The sequence below is a fragment of the Antechinus flavipes genome, chromosome 2 (genome assembly GCF_016432865.1).
Source record: "Antechinus flavipes isolate AdamAnt ecotype Samford, QLD, Australia chromosome 2, AdamAnt_v2, whole genome shotgun sequence".
Lineage (NCBI taxonomy): Eukaryota > Metazoa > Chordata > Mammalia > Dasyuromorphia > Dasyuridae > Antechinus > Antechinus flavipes.
The window spans coordinates 51,227,847-51,247,874 of record NC_067399.1 but is presented as its reverse complement, the minus strand read 5'-3'; the positions used below and the strand labels follow the sequence as shown (position 1 = coordinate 51,247,874).

Sequence of the window (20,028 nt, the reverse complement as noted above, 5' to 3'; positions counted from 1 at the left end):
TATCTCTCAAAAAAATTCTTTAAAACAAAATCTATTACTTTTAGTAGACTGCCATCTTTCTCCCCCTCAGCCAGTCTAGAGCTCCTGAGGAGGAATGTTTTAAAACTCTCGGTCGGGCAAAAGTTCTGGGAGCTGGAGATGTTGGAGAGGCAGTGGGACGGTACAGGGGAGCTGACTTCCTTTGGCTCCCCGGGGCCTGGCCTTCAGCCAATGACCTCCAACCTCCTGCATGATGTGTGCACTGTGTCAGAGCTTTCCTGGTATGTCCCGGCCTGCTTCAGGAAACCCCAGCTCGGCTAATGAGAAAAACAGAGGCCTGAAGTCTTGGCAAGGAGAACACCTCTTACCCATCTTCCCTTTCTGAGGGAAAGGGGATCTTGTATAGAGTAAGAGTTCAGTAAATGTTGAACTGAGAAGAAGGTCAGAACCTAGACTGGGAGAAATCTGGAAGAAAATCTTGCAGACTGGGGGAATACAAACTCAGAAAGGTCATTCAAGCCCAAATTGTCCTTGGCCAGAGTGAGGCCCAACTTGGTTTTAGAACAACCCCTGGGGTCCAGACCTGGTAAACAGCAAGCATGTGCCCATGTTACATTGGAGGAAGGAAAAAAAATTGTTCCCAAGCTACTGCAGCCTCTCTAGGGAACCAGGTTGGGTCTGGCTGATGGGCTGTGACAGATTGGAGGGCACCCAGAGGAGGAGACCAGGAGGTCACAGGGCCCTGGGGATATAATATGTGGGGATGGGAAGTCTGACTTTCAAGAAGAAGTTCTTGAAAAGCTGCTTTCAGGTATGGGGGCAAGGGCTGAGGCAGGGTCCGCAGGTCACAAAACTGTCCCAACAATCAGTTATCCCACAATGCTTCCACTGTATTTCCATCCCTCATTCAGATCAGTATTCTACAGACTTAAGGTCACTAGTTTCCTCTCTCTAAGATTTCCAAAAAAGATTTGGAGATGGAAGCAACCTTTTCAAGCCCAGTCCCCTGAATTTGCTCAAGATCAAATGATGAGAAAAAGCCAAAGGTCTGCCTGACTATAACCACTGTACAATACTGCCTCTCAAATGGATGACCACTTGGTGGGGCTGTTGTCCTGGGAAGTCTTGAGATTATATTCAATGCCAAGGTTGGACAAACCCCTTCAACTCAACCTCACTCTAGGATGGGACCCAATTCTTAGCATGAGGAGGGACACTTCACCTTGTGTAAATCCCCACGAGGATTGAGCTTCAAACCAAAGAGGAGGAAATGGACCTTCCACTTTGATGGGTCTCATAGGAACAGTGTCTTCCACTATTTTCACTGGCAAGAATAAAACTCAGGGTACAGGGAATAGAGAGGTGCTCCCATGGATGGGAGGATTCTGGCTTCTCAGTGACCTGGCTGGAAGCCAGAAGCCAGATTCTCTCCTTCCCTTCTCTATCACTAAATCTCCATGTAACCCTAACCCAAGATTTCACCTCTGAACCTATTTCCTCATTTTTTAAGTTAGAATAAACAATCTCCCAGCTGCCAGCAGGCCTGTCGGGAAAAGTCCATGTCATCATCTGAGTCAAAGTGCCTTTCCTCAATCTCAATTCCCAGACAGCCTTTTCAAAGCCAGCTCCTCCCAGAAGCCTTCTCTGATGGTCATCATCCCACCCCTGTAACAACTTCATCCCTCTTTGACCTCTTATGGGATCCCAGGATTTTGAAGTGGAGGGAGCCCTAGTCCAACCCCCTTTGTCTAAAGAGAAGCAAGGTCGCATATGTCATAGAATCAGAGATAGAGAACTGATTACAGAGACCATATAGTCCATTTTACAGATAAGGAAACCGAGGTACAGCTAGGTTCAGTGACTTTCCCAATATCACACAGGTAGTAAGTATCAGAGAGTAGATTTGAACTCAGGTTTCTGGGACGCAGGTCCAGAGCTCTTCTAATAGCACTTGGCCTAATAGCCCCCTCATGCACTATTTCATATTAGACTTTATTCATGCATGCTATGTCTCTCCCTAAACCATGAGCACACAGGGACAGAGCAATGTGGGCCAGGAGGGGGCTGGGTAGCTGATCTGGAATCAGGGTCAAATCCTGCCCCACAACTTAGTAGCCATGTGATTGGACATGCTCTCTGAGCTATGAGTCTCAGTTTCTCATCTGTAAAATGAGAATAACAATAGCATCTAACTCCATAGGATTATAGAGAGCATCAAACATAGACATAAAACACTTTAGAAACCTTAAAGTGCTATGTAAATACTAGCTATTATTATTAGTTAATCTTTACATAACCTCTGGGAGCCCAGTATGATTTGCTATTCTGAGGAGATTCAAGATGAATTGAATGAAGGATAGTTAGGTGGTACAGTGGATAGAGCACCAAGCCTGGACTCAGGAGGAGCTGACTTCAAATCCAATTTGATGCTTCTTAGCTTATATATATATATATATATATATATATATATAATGAAAGATATGACCCCATGTATATATATAATGAAAGATATGACCCCATGATTCTATGACCCCACTACAGACCACTGAACACTCACAGAGGTAAAACAAAGACAGTTCCAATGTACGGCAAAATAATGATAGCAGATCTTTTTCTGTTAGCAAGAAACAAGAAAGTGGACAATCAGTAAACTGGAGAAGGTTGAATGAAATGTATGATGAAATAATGAAATATTAATATATCTTAAGAAATTATGTACATCAAGAATTCACAGCAATCTGGGAAGATTTCTATGATCTTTGAAAAGATGATAGGTCTGAGGTGGAAGGGATTTACATGAGAGCTCATTTATTCCAACTCAATCTTTTTAGATAGAAGGAGAAAGGAAGGAAGGAAGGAAGGAAGAGAGGGAGGGAGGGAGGGAAGAAGGAAGGGAAGGAAGGAAGGAGGGAGGGAGACAGAGAGAGAGAGAGAGAGAGAGAGAGAGAGAGAGAGAAGGAAGGAAGGAAGGAAGGAAGGAAGGAAGAAGGGAAGGAGGAAGGAAGGAGGGAAGGAAGGAGGGAGGAAGGGAAGGAAGGAAGGAAGGAAGGAAGGAAGGAAGGAAGGAAGGAAGGAAGGAAGGAAGGAAGGAAGGAAGGAAGGAAGGAAGGAAGGAGGGAAGGAGGGAAGGAAGGAGGGAAGGAAGAGGAAGGAAGGAAGGAAGGAAGGAAGGAAGGAAGGAGGAGGGAAGGAGGAAGGAGGGAAGGAAGAAGGAAGGAGGAAGGAAGGAGGGAGGGAGGGAAGGAAGGAAGGAAGGAAGGAAGGAAGGAAGGAAGGAAGGAGGGAGGGAAAGAAGGAAGGAAGGAAGGAGGGAGGGAAAGAAGGAAGGAAGGAAGGAAGGAGGGAGGGAGGGAAGGAAGGAAGGAGGGAGGGAGGGAAGGAAGGAAGGAAGGAAGGAAGGAAGAAGGAAGGAGGGAGGGAAGAAGGAAGGAAGGAAGGAAGGAAGGAGGGAGGGAGGGAAGGAAGGAAGGAAGGAAGGAGGGAGGGAAAGAAGGAAGGAAGGAAGGAAGGAAGGAGGGAGGGAAAGAAGGAAGGAAGGAAGGAAGGAAGGAGGGAAGGAGGGAAGGAAGGAAGGAAGGAGGAGGGAAGGAAGGAAGGAAGGAGAAGGAAGGAGGGGGGAGGGAAGGAAGGAAGGAAGGAAGGAGGGAGGGAGGGAAGGAAGGAGGAAGGAAGGAGGGAGGGAGGGAGGGAGGAAGGAAGGAGAAGGAAGGAAGGGGGAAGGAGGGAAGGAGGGAAGGAAGGAAGGAGGAAGGAAGGAAGGAGGGAAGGAGGGAGGAAGGAAGGAAGGAAGGAAGGAGGAAGGAAGGAAGGAAGGAGGGAGGGAGGGAAGGAAGGAAGGAAGGAAGGAAGGAAGGAAGGAAGGAGGGAGGGAGGGAAGGAGGAAGGAAGGAAGGAAGGAGGGAGGGAAGGAGGAAGGAAGGAGGAAGGAAGGAGGGAGGGAAAGAAGGAAGGAAGGAAGGAAGGAAGGAGGGAGGGAAGGAAGGAAGGAAGGAAGGAGGGAGGGAAGGAGGGAAGGAAGGAAGGAAGGAAGGAAGGAAGGAAGGAAGGAAGGAGAAGGAAGGAGGGAAGGAGGGAAGGAAGGAAGGAAGGAAGGAAGGAAGGAAGGAAGGAAGGAAGGAGGGAGGGAGGGAAGGAGGGAGGGAGGGAGGGAAGGAGGGAGGGAAGGAGGAGGGAAGGAGGGAGGAAGGAAGGAAGGAGGGAGGAAAAAAGTTTAATTTAATTTATAAATTGCCCAGAGCATTTTGTAAGAACATTTGTCTGGCAGGAAATAGGTGATTCAAGGCTGCATACTGTCATCCAATTTAAAGCTGGATAGAACATGAGATCATCTACCCTCTCCCTTTCAAGATAAAGAAACTTGAGAGCCCCCCAAAATTAGCTTGCCCAAAGTCAAAGGGATCTGAACCTTGGTCCTCTCATTCTTTCCATTGCTGTTCTCAGATAATGGGGAGCTAGCAGACAAGGAGGATGCTGGGAAATTCCTACTGTGGGGAGTACTTTGTAACAGTTAAAGGAGTTTGTAAATGAAACCTCCTCTCCTTACTCTCAGGGCTTCCCACTGGCTCCAAAGCTTGGGACACAGACAGTTCTTTCTAAGCCACCTGAATGGGATGGCTGTTGAGCTAGCCCATCTCAGGTCAGGGTAGGACTTTGGGGAGGGAACACCCTTTGGGGACGTGGTTCCTATAGATTTCAGAGCCGGGTGGGTCTAAGGGAGGCAGACAGAATGTTCTCATTTCATTCTCTCCTTCCTCTTCCCCGATAAATAGGGCTACCTGGAGCAGAGGGAGGAAATGGGAGTACCTTGAGCCCTTGATTCTCCAGCCTTCACGCTCAGCAGCGTGGCCCAGCCAGGCTTTCTATAATGCAAGCTCTGTTCCTTGGCGTGTTTGTTGCCTGTCAGACTGGTAACCAGGAGGAGGTGCTCCGTGGCCCTCTGAGTCATTTTTATGAGGCATGCAGAGGGGGATGGAGGGGTGTGTGTGTGTGTGTGTGTGTGTGTCTGGCCTGGAACACTAGCAAAGAGAAAGGTAGGTAACAAACTCCGACGCCTGCCCCAGGGTGGGAGAGGGGTGGGGAGGCAGCAGCCCACCCTCTCTGTTCTAATTTAGCTGAACCAGATGGCCCCCTGGGCTCCTCCTGCACCCAAGCTAGGGTTTCTGGGATTGCTCAGAGGGATGGGTTGGGCAAAAGGTGGATGGTGCTGGCAAGTAGGCATAAAGGGGAAAAAAAGCTCAGAGTTTTGAGGGAGCGTCCAGGCTCTGGATTGGGAGCTGGTGTACATGCCTCTTCTCCTAGCCTCAACCCCACCTAGAAAGGGGAATAAGAGAGGGTCTTGTAGCTTCAGACACTGTTCTGGGCAGAATGAGACTTGCCTAGGGTTTCAGAGTCTTCCTGACTAAGCCTAGTGCTTCACCTTACTCTCTCAGAGTCCACACCACAGTCCAACTGCCCCTCCTTTTACAGAAGAGGAAACTGAGGCCAGCTGAGTTGAAGTGAATTGGTTAGGGCCACACTGCTACGAGTGGCTGAAATAGTGTGCAAACCAAGAACTTACTGACTCCAAGTTCAGTATTAAGCACCATCACCTCTTAACTTAGTGCCCTCCCCACCTAGCCTCCAATTAATGTATAAGGAAACTGGTTCAGAGCAATTAATTGCCCAAAGTCTCTCAGAAGCCCCAGAACCAGGCCAGACACTTGTCCACTGACTCCCAGACAGAACTGTTTCCAACAATAATATTGGCAATAACAACAATAATAATTATAATTATACCTCCAGATTATAGGATGCTTATTTTGTGAGGGCTTGCTTTCCAACAAGTTTATGGAATAAGTAAACGCAAATAGTATTTTCCTTTGATAAATAAGGAGACTGAGGCACGTGTCTTTGAGAGGCAGCTAGTTTTGGAGAAGCTTGGTTGGGATCAGGCCCATGAGGGAAGTCTTTCTGGTTTGGACAAGATGTTCTGTCACTTTTATCAGAGAGAAGAGAGAGTTGGGGGAGCAGGAGAATGAGGACTCAGCAAGAACTGGATTGGGGAAGGACCAGGGTTTGAGGGGTCTTTCTGCTGTTTATTGTTATTTCTACAGAGGAGGCTGTCCTGATGTGTCACGGCTCCGAGTGACTCAGAAGTGGAGGGAAAGGGATGGTCGGGAGGGGCAGAACTCAGAGCTAGGAGCCAGGATACAGGCTTAGGCCAGGAGATAACAGGAGTAAAAGGGCTGTGATGGAGACAGGGAATGAGCCTGCTCTGCATTTCCCAGACCTTCTCTCTGGCTCCCTACTCCTGGCTGACTTATCTCTGCCAGAATCCTCCTCGGGAGCCTGCTGACGCCCAGCCCTCCCCTGGGCGAGGCAGCCGCCGATTCCCAGCCCCGGGACGGCACCAGAGCCAGTCGGTGGCCACTGTGGGCCTCCATGGTGAAGGAGCTGGCTCCTGGCACTGGGGAAAGGTCCCTGCTCAGGGCCACAGGGATGAGTCAGGGCAGGAACTGTGTTTTCCTTCATGTGGTTTTCAAGGAAGGCTGCTTTCTGGGTGGGGCCTGGGAGGATGGTGGAGGGAGGCCAGACTGGGACACTCTCAGGAGCTGGTCCCGGAGACTGTCCATCCCACCCCAAGTGTAGAAAAAGATAAGGTTAGTGATGAAAATGAGAACAAACAGGGGATTAGGGAGAAAATGCTTGGGGGACAAGGCTGGGAAGGGGGAGGTTTAGGGACATGGTGTAGATCTTGGGTCCTCACTACTAATCAGCTCCAGGAACAATGGGATGAGAGAATCCCAGGAGCACTGGGAAGTCAAAAATATTTAGTCCTAAAATGGCCATGGATGTCCCCTTCCTTCCACAGGAGGCTTCGTGATACGCTCCTCAGCGGTGGGTTTGTCTGTGGCCTGGGTCTCTGTGCAATTAAAGGCACACATGGATGTGAGGGTTAAGAGTTGAGCCCCCAAATTAGCCCCTCCAGGAAAGAAGTCCTGGGACTTCTGATTGATGAGTGCTGTCTTTCCCATCTCTCAAACTCCCATTGGTTTCTAGAATCTTGGGCTCATAACAGCTTTAGAATACCCAACACATGGATGTAGAAGCCAGCTTTTGGGTTCTAGATTCATTCCCTGCAAGGATCTAGAATCCTCCTTCACCGTAACCCTGTAACACAATCCAATATCATTCCATCTGCTGGAAGAATCTAGATTCATTCTGGAGCCCTCAACCCATTCTTTCCAGTCTAGCACCCAAGAGATCTAGGGAGCCCTCAGAGTTCTCAAATCTAATCAAAAGCTGGAGCATTCTAGACCAGATTCTCATAGCCTATAGGGTCCCCACACCTTCCCAACAGGCGTTCTAGAATCCAAAGCAGGAGTCCCAACGCACCTGCTCCAGAGGCTCCGGGACCATCGAGCGCCGGGCGCGGCGGGCCTTCTTCAAGAGTCGGTTATAGAGGCCTAAGCAGACGGAGGAGACCACAAGGATGCCCAGGTCTGGGACCACCAAGCGAACAGTGTTGGGGATGTCATTCAGATTCAGCCTGGAGGGGTTTGGAATACTTGGTCAAACTGGGAACAAGCACCTCCCAGCCAGTTCTCAGATCGGGTTCATGGCAGGATCAGGATAGGGATCTCCCCCCGGGGCAATGATCAGGAAAGGAGATGAGCCCCAAACCACACAGCAATGGCAGCATTAACACCCCATAGTGGTCTAAGCTGCTACTAGTCTCTCCAAGGGCTCAATGGGGATCAGAAAAGTCAAGGAAGGCTTCCTAGAGAACCCAAACTCCAAGAATGGGGAGACATCCTGCCATAAGGCGTCACGGGGAGAGATATCCTGAGGGGAACAGGACAGACAAGAGGACCCTCTTACCTGGTGACCCCCACATGGTAGGCCAGAATCTCCCAGGAAGTGCCTACCAGAAAACAGAGAGATCAAGGTTATTTGGATGAGCGCTTTCCTTGTCCCTAGCAGGGGCACCGATCAGTCTGATTGCTCCTTTTCCCCATCTCCATCTCTCTGGCCGGTGAATATCACAGTGCCCGGTAAGGGAAAGGCAATGGGCTCCTAGACCCCTGCAAAGGCCACAGTTCACTCTGGAGTGCCTCCAATTCCTTCATAGGATTGGAGGATCCTGGTGTTAGAGTTTACAGATAAAGTAATTGAGGCACTATGAGCCCATGAGATTTTTCCAAGGTCTTACTTCCCCCTCCCCTCCTCCTTCCCCTCCCCCTAAGGCAATAGGGGTTAAGTGACTGCCCAGAGTCACCCAGCTAGGAAGTATTAAGTGTCTTGAGATCAGATTTGAAGTTGGGTCCTCCTGACTTCAGGGCAGGTGCTCTAGCTGCCCCCGGGTCATACAGTTTTAATCCCCTTTCTTCTTTAAATCCTTTCTTTGACTCTGTGATTAGTTCTGCCCCCAAGGGGCAGATTTAGCAGAATCAGGTTTGGAATCCAGGTCCTCCAGTCACAAACGCAAGAGTCTTTCCCACTATATCAAGGATCTTATTCCTTCCCTTGCTGCTACTGTTTCTCCTTCATTCTCAAATGGATCTTGTCATCAAGGGAGGTAATGTCGTGAATGCAAGAACTGGATTTAAACGAGGAAAGGCTGCACAAAGTCACCTGCCTCATTTTCCCCTCTAGATTTATATGAGTGCAGTGGCCAGATACAGATCAGGATGACCGGAGATGCAATGGGCGATCTTAGTCTTTTTAAGCAAAAGTCTCTCCAGGGTCTCAGTTTGACTGAGGCAATGCCCAATCAGTGATTGAGGTTTGGGAAGAAATGAAACAAAGTATGGCTGGTTTAAAAAAAGTCAGTCTGGGAGGGAAAGACTACTCCCAGAAGGACTAGGGTGCGGGATTCCAAAGTACTGGGGTCAGGGGAAACAATGTAGCACAGTGAAAAGTCCTGGATCTTGGATTCAAATTGTAGCTCTTCTACTAACTCACTAAGCAACTTAGTTTCCTCATCTTGAAGAGTTCAACCATTTATTGGGAGAATCCAAGGGCTCAATGCGGATCAGAAAAGTCAAGGAAGGCTTCCTAGGGAACCAAAATTCCCTATTATTCTTATATGAATCTAAGTCAAGACGTCATTCCTAAGAACGTGGAATTGGGGTTGGTTCAGGGGAAGCTCTAGGTCAGAATATTGGGTGTCAGAGAGCAAGAGCTGGGGGCCATAGAGCAGACAGATCTGGAAAAAGGGGCTGCAAAATGGGAACAGGGAAGTTTCACAGAAGGTAAAGGGGGGTTCTGTCTGGGGCTGGGTGTGCAATCAAGAGTCACAGCTGTCTTGCCTGGATCTCAGTCCTTTTTTTGGTTTTGTTTTTCTGTACTGGGGAGGTCAATTAGATGTCTTTCCTGAGTCTCTCAGTCCATGTTCTAAAGTCCCTCCTAGCTCCCTATGTTCTGAGCTCTCTCCGAGACCTGGCATTCTGTGTTCTAAGGTTCCTGCTTGAAAGTCTCTCTTTGCTCCGCCAATATGCTCTAAGGCCTCTTCTGATGTTCTCTGTTCTAAGGTTCCTTCTGCTTCTATCAGTTTTTGTTCTAAGATTCTCCCAGCACTGATATTCTAAGTCCTAAGTTCTCTTCTAATTCTGACATTACAAATTTTAAGGTCCCTCTCAGCACTGGCATTTTGTGTTCTAGATTCTAATATCCCTTTGCTCTCTGAAGTTTGTCTTCTCGGGTCTCTCTTCGCCCTCACATTCTGGGTGCTAAAGTCCCTTCCAGCCGAGACATTCTGAGTCCTTAGGTCTCCCTCCTTGCCCTGACATTATATAGCACAAAGGTCCTCCCTGCTCTCTGTGCAGTAGCCAGCTGGGCCCCTGGGAGCTGAATCCATGCCTCTGAGATGGGGGGACGCCAGAATAGGGCAGCTGGAAAGGTCAGAGGTCATAAAAGAACTCTCCTCGGGGTTGGCCGATTATTTCTCCCCACCTCCCAAACCAGACTCTGGCTCTACACGAGCAGACCCTGCTGGGGTCCTCTCATGACTCAGGAATGGGGAGGTCACCTGGGCTGGGCAGAGCTGGGTTATTATTGGGAGAATTTATTGCTAGCCACATATGGAGCAGCCATAAATCGTGGTCTGCCTTTCCATGAGGGGTCCATATTAGGTTGGAGCCTGCACAGGGATAGGGTGGAGAGGGAGGGCCAAGGCCCCCCAGTGGGATGCCAGGAACAGCTGGGATCTTTTCTTGCCTCTCTGAGTCCCCTTGGGGCAGGGGGGGAGGTGGGGGAGTTGGGCAGGCAAATCAGGCTAGAGAAAGGGGACAGAGAGCTGGGGAGAGGGGGGGGGGAGGAGGAAGGAAAGCTGGGCCAGGGCTTGAGACTTCACAAGCTCAAAATACCTCTCCATTGAGACTATCCCCCAGCAGCCTCTGGGAAGGCAGGAGTTATACCTCAGTGGGCCAAGAGTGTGGGGAGGTGGTGTAAGTCTCAAGGTCATCTCTGTCCAGGAAGTACAGGATAGACTCGGAGGTCACTGGAGGTGATCCTTCTTTTCTGCCTCCCTTCCCCCATCCTCCTCCCACCCCAACCTTGTCCAGGAGGATTCCAGAGGTGCAACAGACCAGATCTAGCTCCCGCAGGCCCGGCTCCCACCAAGAACCATCCCCCAGCATAAGCAGAGCCCACAGATCTGCTCCAGCCCAACACTGTCCTGGCAGGGGTCTGGTAGATTAAGGGGTAAAGAGCATCCTGATATCCCCCACCTCCCCGGTCCCACGGCTCCACTCTTGGCTCTACTTAAATCCATGATGCCGGAGAGGGGGAATAGGAAGGCTTCCCCCAATGGCCAGGTTTGGGGGGGGGTCCTCGGTCTTCCTATCAGCCCCCCGCTTTCTCTCCCAAGAGCCGGACTACTCACAGTTGGTTCCCAGGCGCTCGTCCAGGCCGGGCACGGTGTGCAGACATATCTGAAAGGCGACATGAGCGACGAGGAAGAGGGTGCTGGTGCAAAGGAGGGCTCGGAGAAGGTGACCTGTGCAACCTGGAAGACAGGGGGGACGGGGAAAAGGGGAGACACTGTGATACGGAGCCCAGCCTGCTCAGCGGAGGTTCTTGGGAGCTGCTGCAAGGCACAAAGGCAGTCCAGACTGGACAAGGGTTCTCATAAAACAAACCAAAACTCTTCTGGGGTCCTAGTAGCCTGCAAGATAGATAGATAGATAGATCAAAAGAATATTGACAAGGTAGCGCTCACCCAAAGGGAGATCCTCAAGAGGCTGAGGTCCTGTCACCTGAGAATCAAAGGAGCTGGGGATGTTGAACTTGGAAAAAAGATTTTTTTGTTTTTTTTTGGTGAGGGAAAGAGATGAACATGATTTCTGTCATTTAAGTATTTAAATAATTGTCATATGATAAAAAAGGATTTAATCTGGCCCCAAAAGACAAAACCAGGAGTGACTGGTGGGAGTTTCAGAGAGGGACATTCTGGCTGACTCAGGGACCCCAAAAGTAAGTGAACTTCTGGGTCAGATAGTGAGTTCTCCCCTCACTTGATTCTTTAAGCGGAGGTTGACTAAAGTAGCCATTGGTGAGAGGCCAGGATACAGACACCTATTAGCTGGGCTAAGTATTTAGCCCCCCCGGGACTCAGTTTCTGCCTCTGCAAATAAAGAGGTCTCTAAGAGCCCCTCAGCCCTTTCCAGCTACAGATCCATGACCCAATGATTCACACAGCCCCGTCGCACCCCAGGGTGGTGGAGAACGCCCAGTGCATTATTGCTAATATACACATTTTCCTGCTTGATTAGCTGGCAAGCTTGTCGAGGGCAGGGTGCAGAAACTATCCCTCTTTGTATCTCACACTTTGCACACTGTAGAAGCTTGATTTGAGTCCTAAATCTGTCCTTCGTCCATTGAACGTGTGACTCTGGGCAGCTGACCTGTCTGGGTCTGAGCTACCTCATGGGAGAATCCAGGTTGTTACCTCTGCAGACCAGCAGAGGGTACTATAGTAATGTAGAAAACTCCCTCTAAGTCCACTTCTAAGAATTTTTAGTTGGGGGGTGTCTGGAGGGACTTTATGAATGCCCCGGATCCCTTCACCCCTTTTTGTGCCCCCCAACAGCTCCCCATCCCCACAGCTCTGACGTTCCACAGAGGGGCCAGCATTGGCCAGTATCATGACAGATGGAGTCCTAAATTTGGGATCCGATGAATTCAAAGCCTTCCTCACACTAACTTTTGAGTCACACGAGTCTCAACTTCCTCAGGAAAATGGACTCTCCGGATTGTAAAGCCCTCACTGGTCTCAGTTTATGATTCTGAACACACACACACCCCTTCCAAAATGTTCCATCCCTAGGAAAATTCCAAGGACCATGAACTGCTAGAGCAGTCCCTCCCCCTCTCTTCTTACAGAAGGGGAAACTGAGGCCCAGAGCAGGGAAGCATCTTGCCTAAGGTCTCACTGTAAGCAGCAGAATCCAGACTAAAATCCAAATTGGCTACAAATCTGGGGCTCTTTCTTAAGAGTTTAAGTATATTTTTGGATGTCAGACCTGTATAGTTGGGAAAGTTATTTGGATAAGTCCCTGACCTTTGATACTAATAAGGAGAGAAACCACCAAGTTAAGCATCCTCACAAATGCTTGAAAAGCAGATGGGAAAAGCCCTGTATTTGGAGTCAGAAACTCGGGATTTTCAGATCCTGTTCCTGCCTTTTCCCTGATGTTTAACTCATGGATAGATAAATCACTTCCCTTCTCTGGCCTCTGTTTACTCATCTGTAAAGAGAAAGGGCTGCATTCCATGGCTTCTAAGAGGTTGGATTTCATGGTTTCCAAGATTTCTTCCAGCTCTTACTCTATAGTTTTCTTTTCTGATCCACACATTCAGGAGAAGAGCAGTATAGCTCTCCACAGGTCTAGTTCATCCTTTTTAAAAAAACAAAACAAAACAAAACAAAAACCCTTTCATTTGACCCTGCCACACCCTGGAATGATTATCCTCTAGTTTCCTCCTTTTCACTGCCAAACTCCTAGAAAGAGTTGTCTACGCCCACTGCCTCTACTTTTTCACTTCTTAACCTATCTATTTGGCTTCAGACCCCTCAGCTTTCCTGAAACGTTCTCCCAAAAGTTACCAATGACTCAGGGCAGATAAAGGCATATATATATGACCAAAGAATGGTACAATGGCCAGTGGGGGAATAAGTTTTGCTTGATTATGCATATTTGTTATTTGGGCTTTGTTTTTCTATTTGCTTTTTAATCGCATGGTTTCTTTTTTTAATTGCAAGAAAAAACATTTTTTTCCATTGAAAAACATAGTTGATTTTTTTTTTTAAGTATCATGAAAAAAACAAACTAAAAAAAGTTACCAACGAAACTTGGAAAGACACTAGATCTGTGCTTAGCACTCATGAACACTTTTATCAATGCCTAGGAGAAGGCAGAAATAATATACACATTAAATTCACAGATGACACAAAATCAGGGAGAATCAGTTGGATGCTATTCAAAAAGACCGGATAGGACAGAATGCTAGGACCGATGTAATAAATGAAATCTAATGGAATAAATGTAAAGTCTTATACTTGGGCACAAAAAATCAATTTCCTAAGAACTGAGGGGAAAAGAGTTGTATGAAAAAGCTGATGGAGGAGTGATTTAGAGGACTGAAAACTCAAAAGGAATCATGACAAACTAATGTGATCTTAATTTATACTGAGAGATATTATTAACCAATGCTAGAGAGGAAGCAATTTAGTTGTACATTATCCTGGTTTAAAATGTCTGGTTGCCACATTTTAGGAGAGACATTGATAAAATGGAGTATCCAGTTGAGGATAATCAGAATGATAAAGATCCTTGAAACTTTGCAATCTGACAATCCTTTGAAGAAACTAGGGATGTTTAGACTGGAGAAGAGGAGTCCAGGTGCTGTGATGGAGGCTCATTACAAGATGGCTCTATCCCATGGAAAAGGGATATGATCTGTTCTGTCTGGTCCCAAAAGGGAAGACCTAGAAGCCATGGATGAAAGCTATAGAGACAGATTTAGGCTTGATAAAGAAGCTAGGTGGTACAATGGATAGAGTACAAGGCTGCAGTCATCCTGAATTCAAACCCAGCCTCAGACACTTACTGGCTGTGTGGTTCTGGACAAGTCATTTCACCCTGTTTGCCTCAGTTTCTCCATCTATAAAATGAGCCAGAGAAGAAAATGGCCAACCCCTCCAGTATCTCTGCCAACTAAATCCCAGATGGGGTCCTAGAGACTCAGGCATGACTTAAACAACTGAACAACAAATAAAGATAAGCCTAACACTTAGAGCTGTACAAAAGTGGAGCAGACTGCTTTGGGAGATGGTGGGCTCCCTTCTTTCAGCAAAGACAGAATGAACACTTGCTGGGATGGTCCTAGAAAGGATTCAGGTATGAATTTGATCTCTCTCTTTCCCTAAATTAGCCTGTGCTTACTTAAATCACACTAAAAGAGGATATAAACTCCTTAAAAGAAGGGGATGTCTTTTTTTAATTTGTATTTTTAAAAACATCTGTATTCCTAGGGTTTAGCCCAGTAATCTTGCACATCGTGGTACTTAATAAATTGAATTCATTGGGGCAGCCTGTCTCCCTCAAAGTGAGCGGGAGGTCACTGCCCGGCCCTTCCTGGGCCCTGCCCTCTCAAAGCCCCATTCAGAGCGTGCCAGCTTGGGAGTGCGGCCGGGAGATCGAGGGCCGCCTGGCGTGGTCAGTGCAGAGCCTCTGGATGAGGCGCTCCGTCTGCTTCTCTGCCGGGCCCTGGCCCTGCCTCCCGAGTGTTGTGCTTGGCACAGGGAGGCCTGGGCTTTCTATATATGTGCCGCGTGCAGTCTCCTGCCCACTCCCAAGGGTTCGCAGGCACCAGTCGGGCCCCTCCCGCCGGGACAGCTGGAACGAAGCCCAACCATCGTGTGCCTGGATCCTCTTTCTTGCCATCCATCTCAAAGAGGCAGCGCGGGAAGATGCTCCCGGCCCCAAACCACAGGAACCGGCCTGAAAGGCGGTGAGCCCAAGCCGGCTGGCACCTCCCCGAGTCAGTGGGAAGAGCGGCGGTTTGGGAGACTCACTCAGAAACCCAACGCTGAGTGCCCTGCGAGTGCTGCTCGCCACCCTGGGTCTCAGTTTACTTCTCTGAGGGATTGATGCGCAGGAATTCTGGGGCAGAGATCTCAGAGCGAAGGCTCAAGATCAAGGACGAGGTGGTTTTAGGGTGTGTGGCCTGTTCATCATTTTCTGTTTTCAACTGCAGCCCCTGAGTTAAGGGGAACGGGTTCCTAGCCAGGTTCCCTCTGCTTCTCCCAAAGATCTGGCACGAGCCGTCCCTATGCTCCCGCCTGCTACAGCTTCTTGACTCTCGTGCCCACATCCTGGAGCAGAGGCGGAGGGTGGCTAGCACTCTCAGACCAAGGAGAGGGGAAGCCTCCCAGAAGGAGCAGCTAGGACCCAGCCTGCCCCCCGAATTACCTCCAGTTCAGCCCAAAGCCCAAGACTCTTTACTCACCCAGACCTGGGATTCTGGAAGCGAGGAACCTTATGCCCTGATAACTCAGCACCAAGGCGACGGCATCCCTTCAACCCCGCAGAGAGCTCCAGATCCTTGCTCAGACCGGGCTCAGCTACCTCTTAAACACTGCTTTCCATTAGGGATGTTTGTGCTCGGACAATAGCCCCTAACTAGCCTGAAAGCTCCGCGTGGTCAAGGACTAGGTCCTGGCTAAATGCTGTACAACCACTAAGGCAGAGTGTGGTGCCTTAAACACAGTAGGTGCTTCCTAAACGTTGAATTAAAGTCAATCTTTAATCAAAAATGTAAAATACAACACATATGTACAGGATAGTTATTACTCAAATGGTGCAGGATGGTGGAGGGGGAGCAGGAGATCAGCGAAATATGAGGAGGAGGATGCTGGGAGATCTCTGACAAGGTGGAATGTGAACTTGGCAAGCCTTAAAACTCACCTCAAACACAACCTTTTACATGAACCCTTACCTGATCACCCAGTCTGCTACTGTGCACTCTTTCTCTCTCTCTCCCACTCCTTCTCTCTGTGTCTCTTTCCCTCTTCTTCTCTCTCTCTGTCTATCTCTCTTTCTCCTTTTCTCTTGCTCTCTTTCTTTCTTCTTTCTCGCTCTTTCCTGTCTTTTCCCCTCTCCCACTCTTTTTTTTCTGTCTCTCTCACACTTTCTCTTTTTCCCCTCTTCCACTTTCCTTCTCTTTCACTGTCTCTCTGCCTCTTTCTGTCTCTGTCTCTATCTCCCCCTCTCCCTCTTCTCTCTCCCTTTCTTTCACTTTCCTTCTCTCCCTCCCTTTCCCTCTCCTTCTCTGTCTCTCTTTCCCTCTCCTTCTCTCTGTCTCTATCTCTCTTTCTTTCTTTCTCTTCCCCTCTCTTTCTATCTATTATAGATGTGTCTAATGTGGCTTGTAGGATAGATTTACACAACACATTTTTTTTTTTTTTTGGCTGAGGAAATTGGGGTTAAGTGGTTTGCTCAGACTTAGAAAGTGTTAAATATCTGAGGTCACATTTGAACTCAAGTCCTCCAAAGTGGTTTCTCCAATCCATTTTATAGATGAGGAACTGAGGCAAACAGGGTAAAGTGACTTGCCCAAGTTCACACAGCTAGTAAGTGTCTGAAACTGGATTTGAACTCATAAAGCTGAGTCCTCCTGATTCCATGTTCAGTGCTCTACTTTGACCCCTAGGAACTTAAGAGATACTGAAAATTGATTGAGAAACAAGCCAGTCAATAAGTATTTATCAATCAATAAACATTTATCAAGAATCTACTGTGTACTAGTCACTGTGCTAAGCCCTGGAGATACAAAGAGAAAAGCCAATTCCTTTCTTCGACGAGCCTACAATCTGATGGGAGAGGCAACAAGCAAACATGTATAAACAAGCCATGTACAGGATAAATAGGCAATAATTAATAGAGGGAAGGCACTAGAATTAAGAGCATTTGGGGACAGTTTCCTGTAGAAAGTGTGGTTTCAGTTGGGACCTGAAGGGAGCCAGGGAGTAAAGGAGGAGGAGATGAGAAGGTATGGAGGGGGAGAGCCAGAGAGAATGCTCAGAGTGGAGAGATGGAGGGTTGGTGAAACAGCCCGGTCAGTGCCATGGAAGATGAGGTTTGAGCTGAGACTCATGGGAGCCAGGAGGCAATTTTGTGGGGAGCTCCAGAGAAAATACAGAGGAGACAAGAGATGGAGAGCTGAGTATGAGAAACAGCAGAGAGCCCCCAGTGTCCCCAGGTTGTAGAGTTTGTGGAGGAAATTAAGGTGTAAGGAGACTGGAAAGGCTGTGGAAGCCTTGAAATGCCAATGGGGAAAGTAACAGGGTCTGAGCTGCTCTTTAGAAAAGTCCTTTTGTCAGCTGAGTGGAGGATGGACTAAGGAAGAGAGAGATGAGTTAGGGAGATTAACCAGAAGGAGAATTGCAACCATCCAGAAAGAAGCATGAGTTAAGATTATCATTGGCATTTAGGTGGTGCACTGGATAGAGTTCTAGGCTTGGAGTTAGGAAGAACTGAGTTCAAATTAAGCTTTAAACACTGACTGTGTGACCCTGAGCAAGTCATTTGATTCTGTTTTCTTGTTTTCTGATGTGTAAAATAAGCTAAAGAAGAAAATGAAAAGTTTCTCCTGTATCTCTACCAAGAAAATCCCAAGTGTTGGAAATGACTGAGCAACAAATAATTATCATTATTTCTTAGCTGTCAAGGACATCTCTCTTTCGTGCATGCCCTTAAAGAAGTGGGTGTTGGGGGAAGCTAGAAGGCACAGTGGATAGAGCATCAGCTTTGGGAAGACCTGAATTCAAATCTGACCTGATACTTAACATTTTCTCATTGTGTGATCCCAGGCAAGCCACTTAACCCCAAATTTCTCAGAAAGGTGTTGTGTCAATTTACCTCAAAGCCACATCTAGATACATGTAAGATAGACAGAAGGCTCTGGGGATGTGAGCCTGCATATCTCATGCCTTAGTTGAGGAAGAAACATCCTTCTAACCCTCTGGTCCCCTTCTCTTCTCCCTTGAGTGGGGGTTGATGGGAAACTCCCATTCTCCCATAGGGCCAACATCATGGAACAGCCATGTAGATGGCAGCAAGGGGACTCATTTTTCTCAAAAAGCCTGTGATTTCTCAACCTGATCACTTCCTATCTTTCCAATTTTCTTACCTTTTAGTCCCTTCCAACACTACAATTTAGCCTTCTAGCCTACCCAATGGTCTCACCATTCATGCCTTTCTACCAGCTGTCTCCCAGTCTAAAGAAGCCCTCCTTCTTCATCTCCACTCTCGGCTTCCTCTAAGACCCAGCTCAAACCCCATCTTCTGTAAGATGTCTTTCTTGTCCTCTCCATCACCAGGCATAGCTTGGCTGGCTCACTGACCAGACACAGAGCTCCTCATCGGGTCTGAGGACTGATTCATGAGCTGAAAGAGCCCAGAGAGCCCCCAGTCCAATTCTCCATTTTACAGATGTAGAAACTAACATTTGTCCAGTGAGTTAGAGTTGGATCTGGAATCAGGAAGACTTCTCGAGCATTTACCAGCTGGGGGTGACACTGGGTAGATCATGTATACCCCTGAAGCCACAGGCTCCTCTTCTGTAAAAGGAGGAAGGGGCACTTTTAGGGTCCCTTAATTTCAAGATCCTAAAATCTATGATCCAAAGTCAAAGAGATGGTAGGGAGCACCAAGGGCTTTGGAACCCAAGTCCTATGACTCCAGAGCCATTGTTCATCGTGCCAACATTCCTATGGCTCCTTCTGGAGTGACTTTCTGTTGTTTTTTAGTCATGTCCAACTCTTCGTATCCCTATTTGGGGTTTTCTTGGCAGAGATACTAGAGTAGTTGGCCGTTTCCTGCTCCAGTTCATTTTACAGATGAGGAAACTGAGGCAAGAAGGGTTAAGTGATTTGCCCAAGCTAATAAACATCTGAGGCTGGATTCAAATTCTGGTCTTCCTGACTCCAGACCCAGTGGTCTATCTACTGCACTACTTTGGATAGAACCCTGGATAGAACCCACCAAAGCCTTTACTTTGTCAGGTTTCAAGAACTCCAGCTCAATCCAGGGCAAGGATTGTAGAGACTGAATATGGATCACAACATAGTATTTTCACCTTTTTTGTTATTGTTTGCTTCCTTTTTAAAATTTATTTCTCAATTTTTTCTTTTTGATCTTATTTTTCTTGTGCAGCATGATAAATGTATAGAAGAATTGCACATGTTTAACCCATATGGGAAGGGAAGGACAAAATTTTAGAACACAAGGTTTTGCAAGGGTAAATGCCGAATTTCAACTGATAAATGATGGACAGAAGCAGCTACACCCAAAGAAAGAACACTGGGAAACGAATGTGAACTATTTGCATTTTTGTTTTTCTTTCCGAGTTGTTTTTACCTTCTGAATCCAATTCTCCCTGTGCAACAAGAGAACTGCTCGGTTCTACAAACATATATTGTATCTAGGATATACTGCAACATATCTAACATATATAGGACTGCTTGCCATCTAGGGGAGGGGGTGGAGGGAAGGAGGGGAAAAATCGGAACAGAAGCGAGTGCAAGGGATAATGCTGTAAAAAAATTACCCTGGCATGGATTCTGTCAATATAAAGTTATTATAAAATAAAATAAAATATTTAATAAAAAATACAGAGAAAAAAAAAGGGTAAATGCTGAAAACTATCTTTGCATGTATCTTGAAAATTAAAAGCTATTATTAAAAATAAAAAAAGAATTATTAAAAAAAGAACTCTAGTTAAATCCAGAAAGAGTACTATGGGGACTGAATGTAGATCACAACATAGTATTTTCACCTTTTTTGTTGTTTAAATGTTTTTTTCCCCCTTTCTCTTTTTTTTCCTTTTTTGATCTGATTTTTCTTGTGCAACATGATAAATGTAGAAATATGTTTAAAAGAATTACATATGTTTAACATAGATTACTTACTGTCTGGGGGAGAGGGAAGGAGAAAAATTTGGAACACAAAGTTTTGCAAGGATGAATGTTAAAAATATATTTTTGAAAATTAAAAGCTATTATTA

At 47.2% G+C, this 20,028-nt stretch overlaps 1 protein-coding gene across 1 annotated transcript in view; it reads right to left on the bottom strand.

Moving 5' to 3' along the window:
- PIEZO1 (piezo type mechanosensitive ion channel component 1) overlaps positions 1 to 20,028 on the bottom strand; it is a 178,545-nt gene that overhangs the window by 61,942 nt on the left and 96,575 nt on the right. The window contains 3 exon segments of the mRNA XM_051974791.1: positions 7,354 to 7,507; positions 7,840 to 7,882; positions 10,844 to 10,966. Coding sequence (XP_051830751.1) covers positions 7,354 to 7,507; positions 7,840 to 7,882; positions 10,844 to 10,966 — 320 coding nt within the window.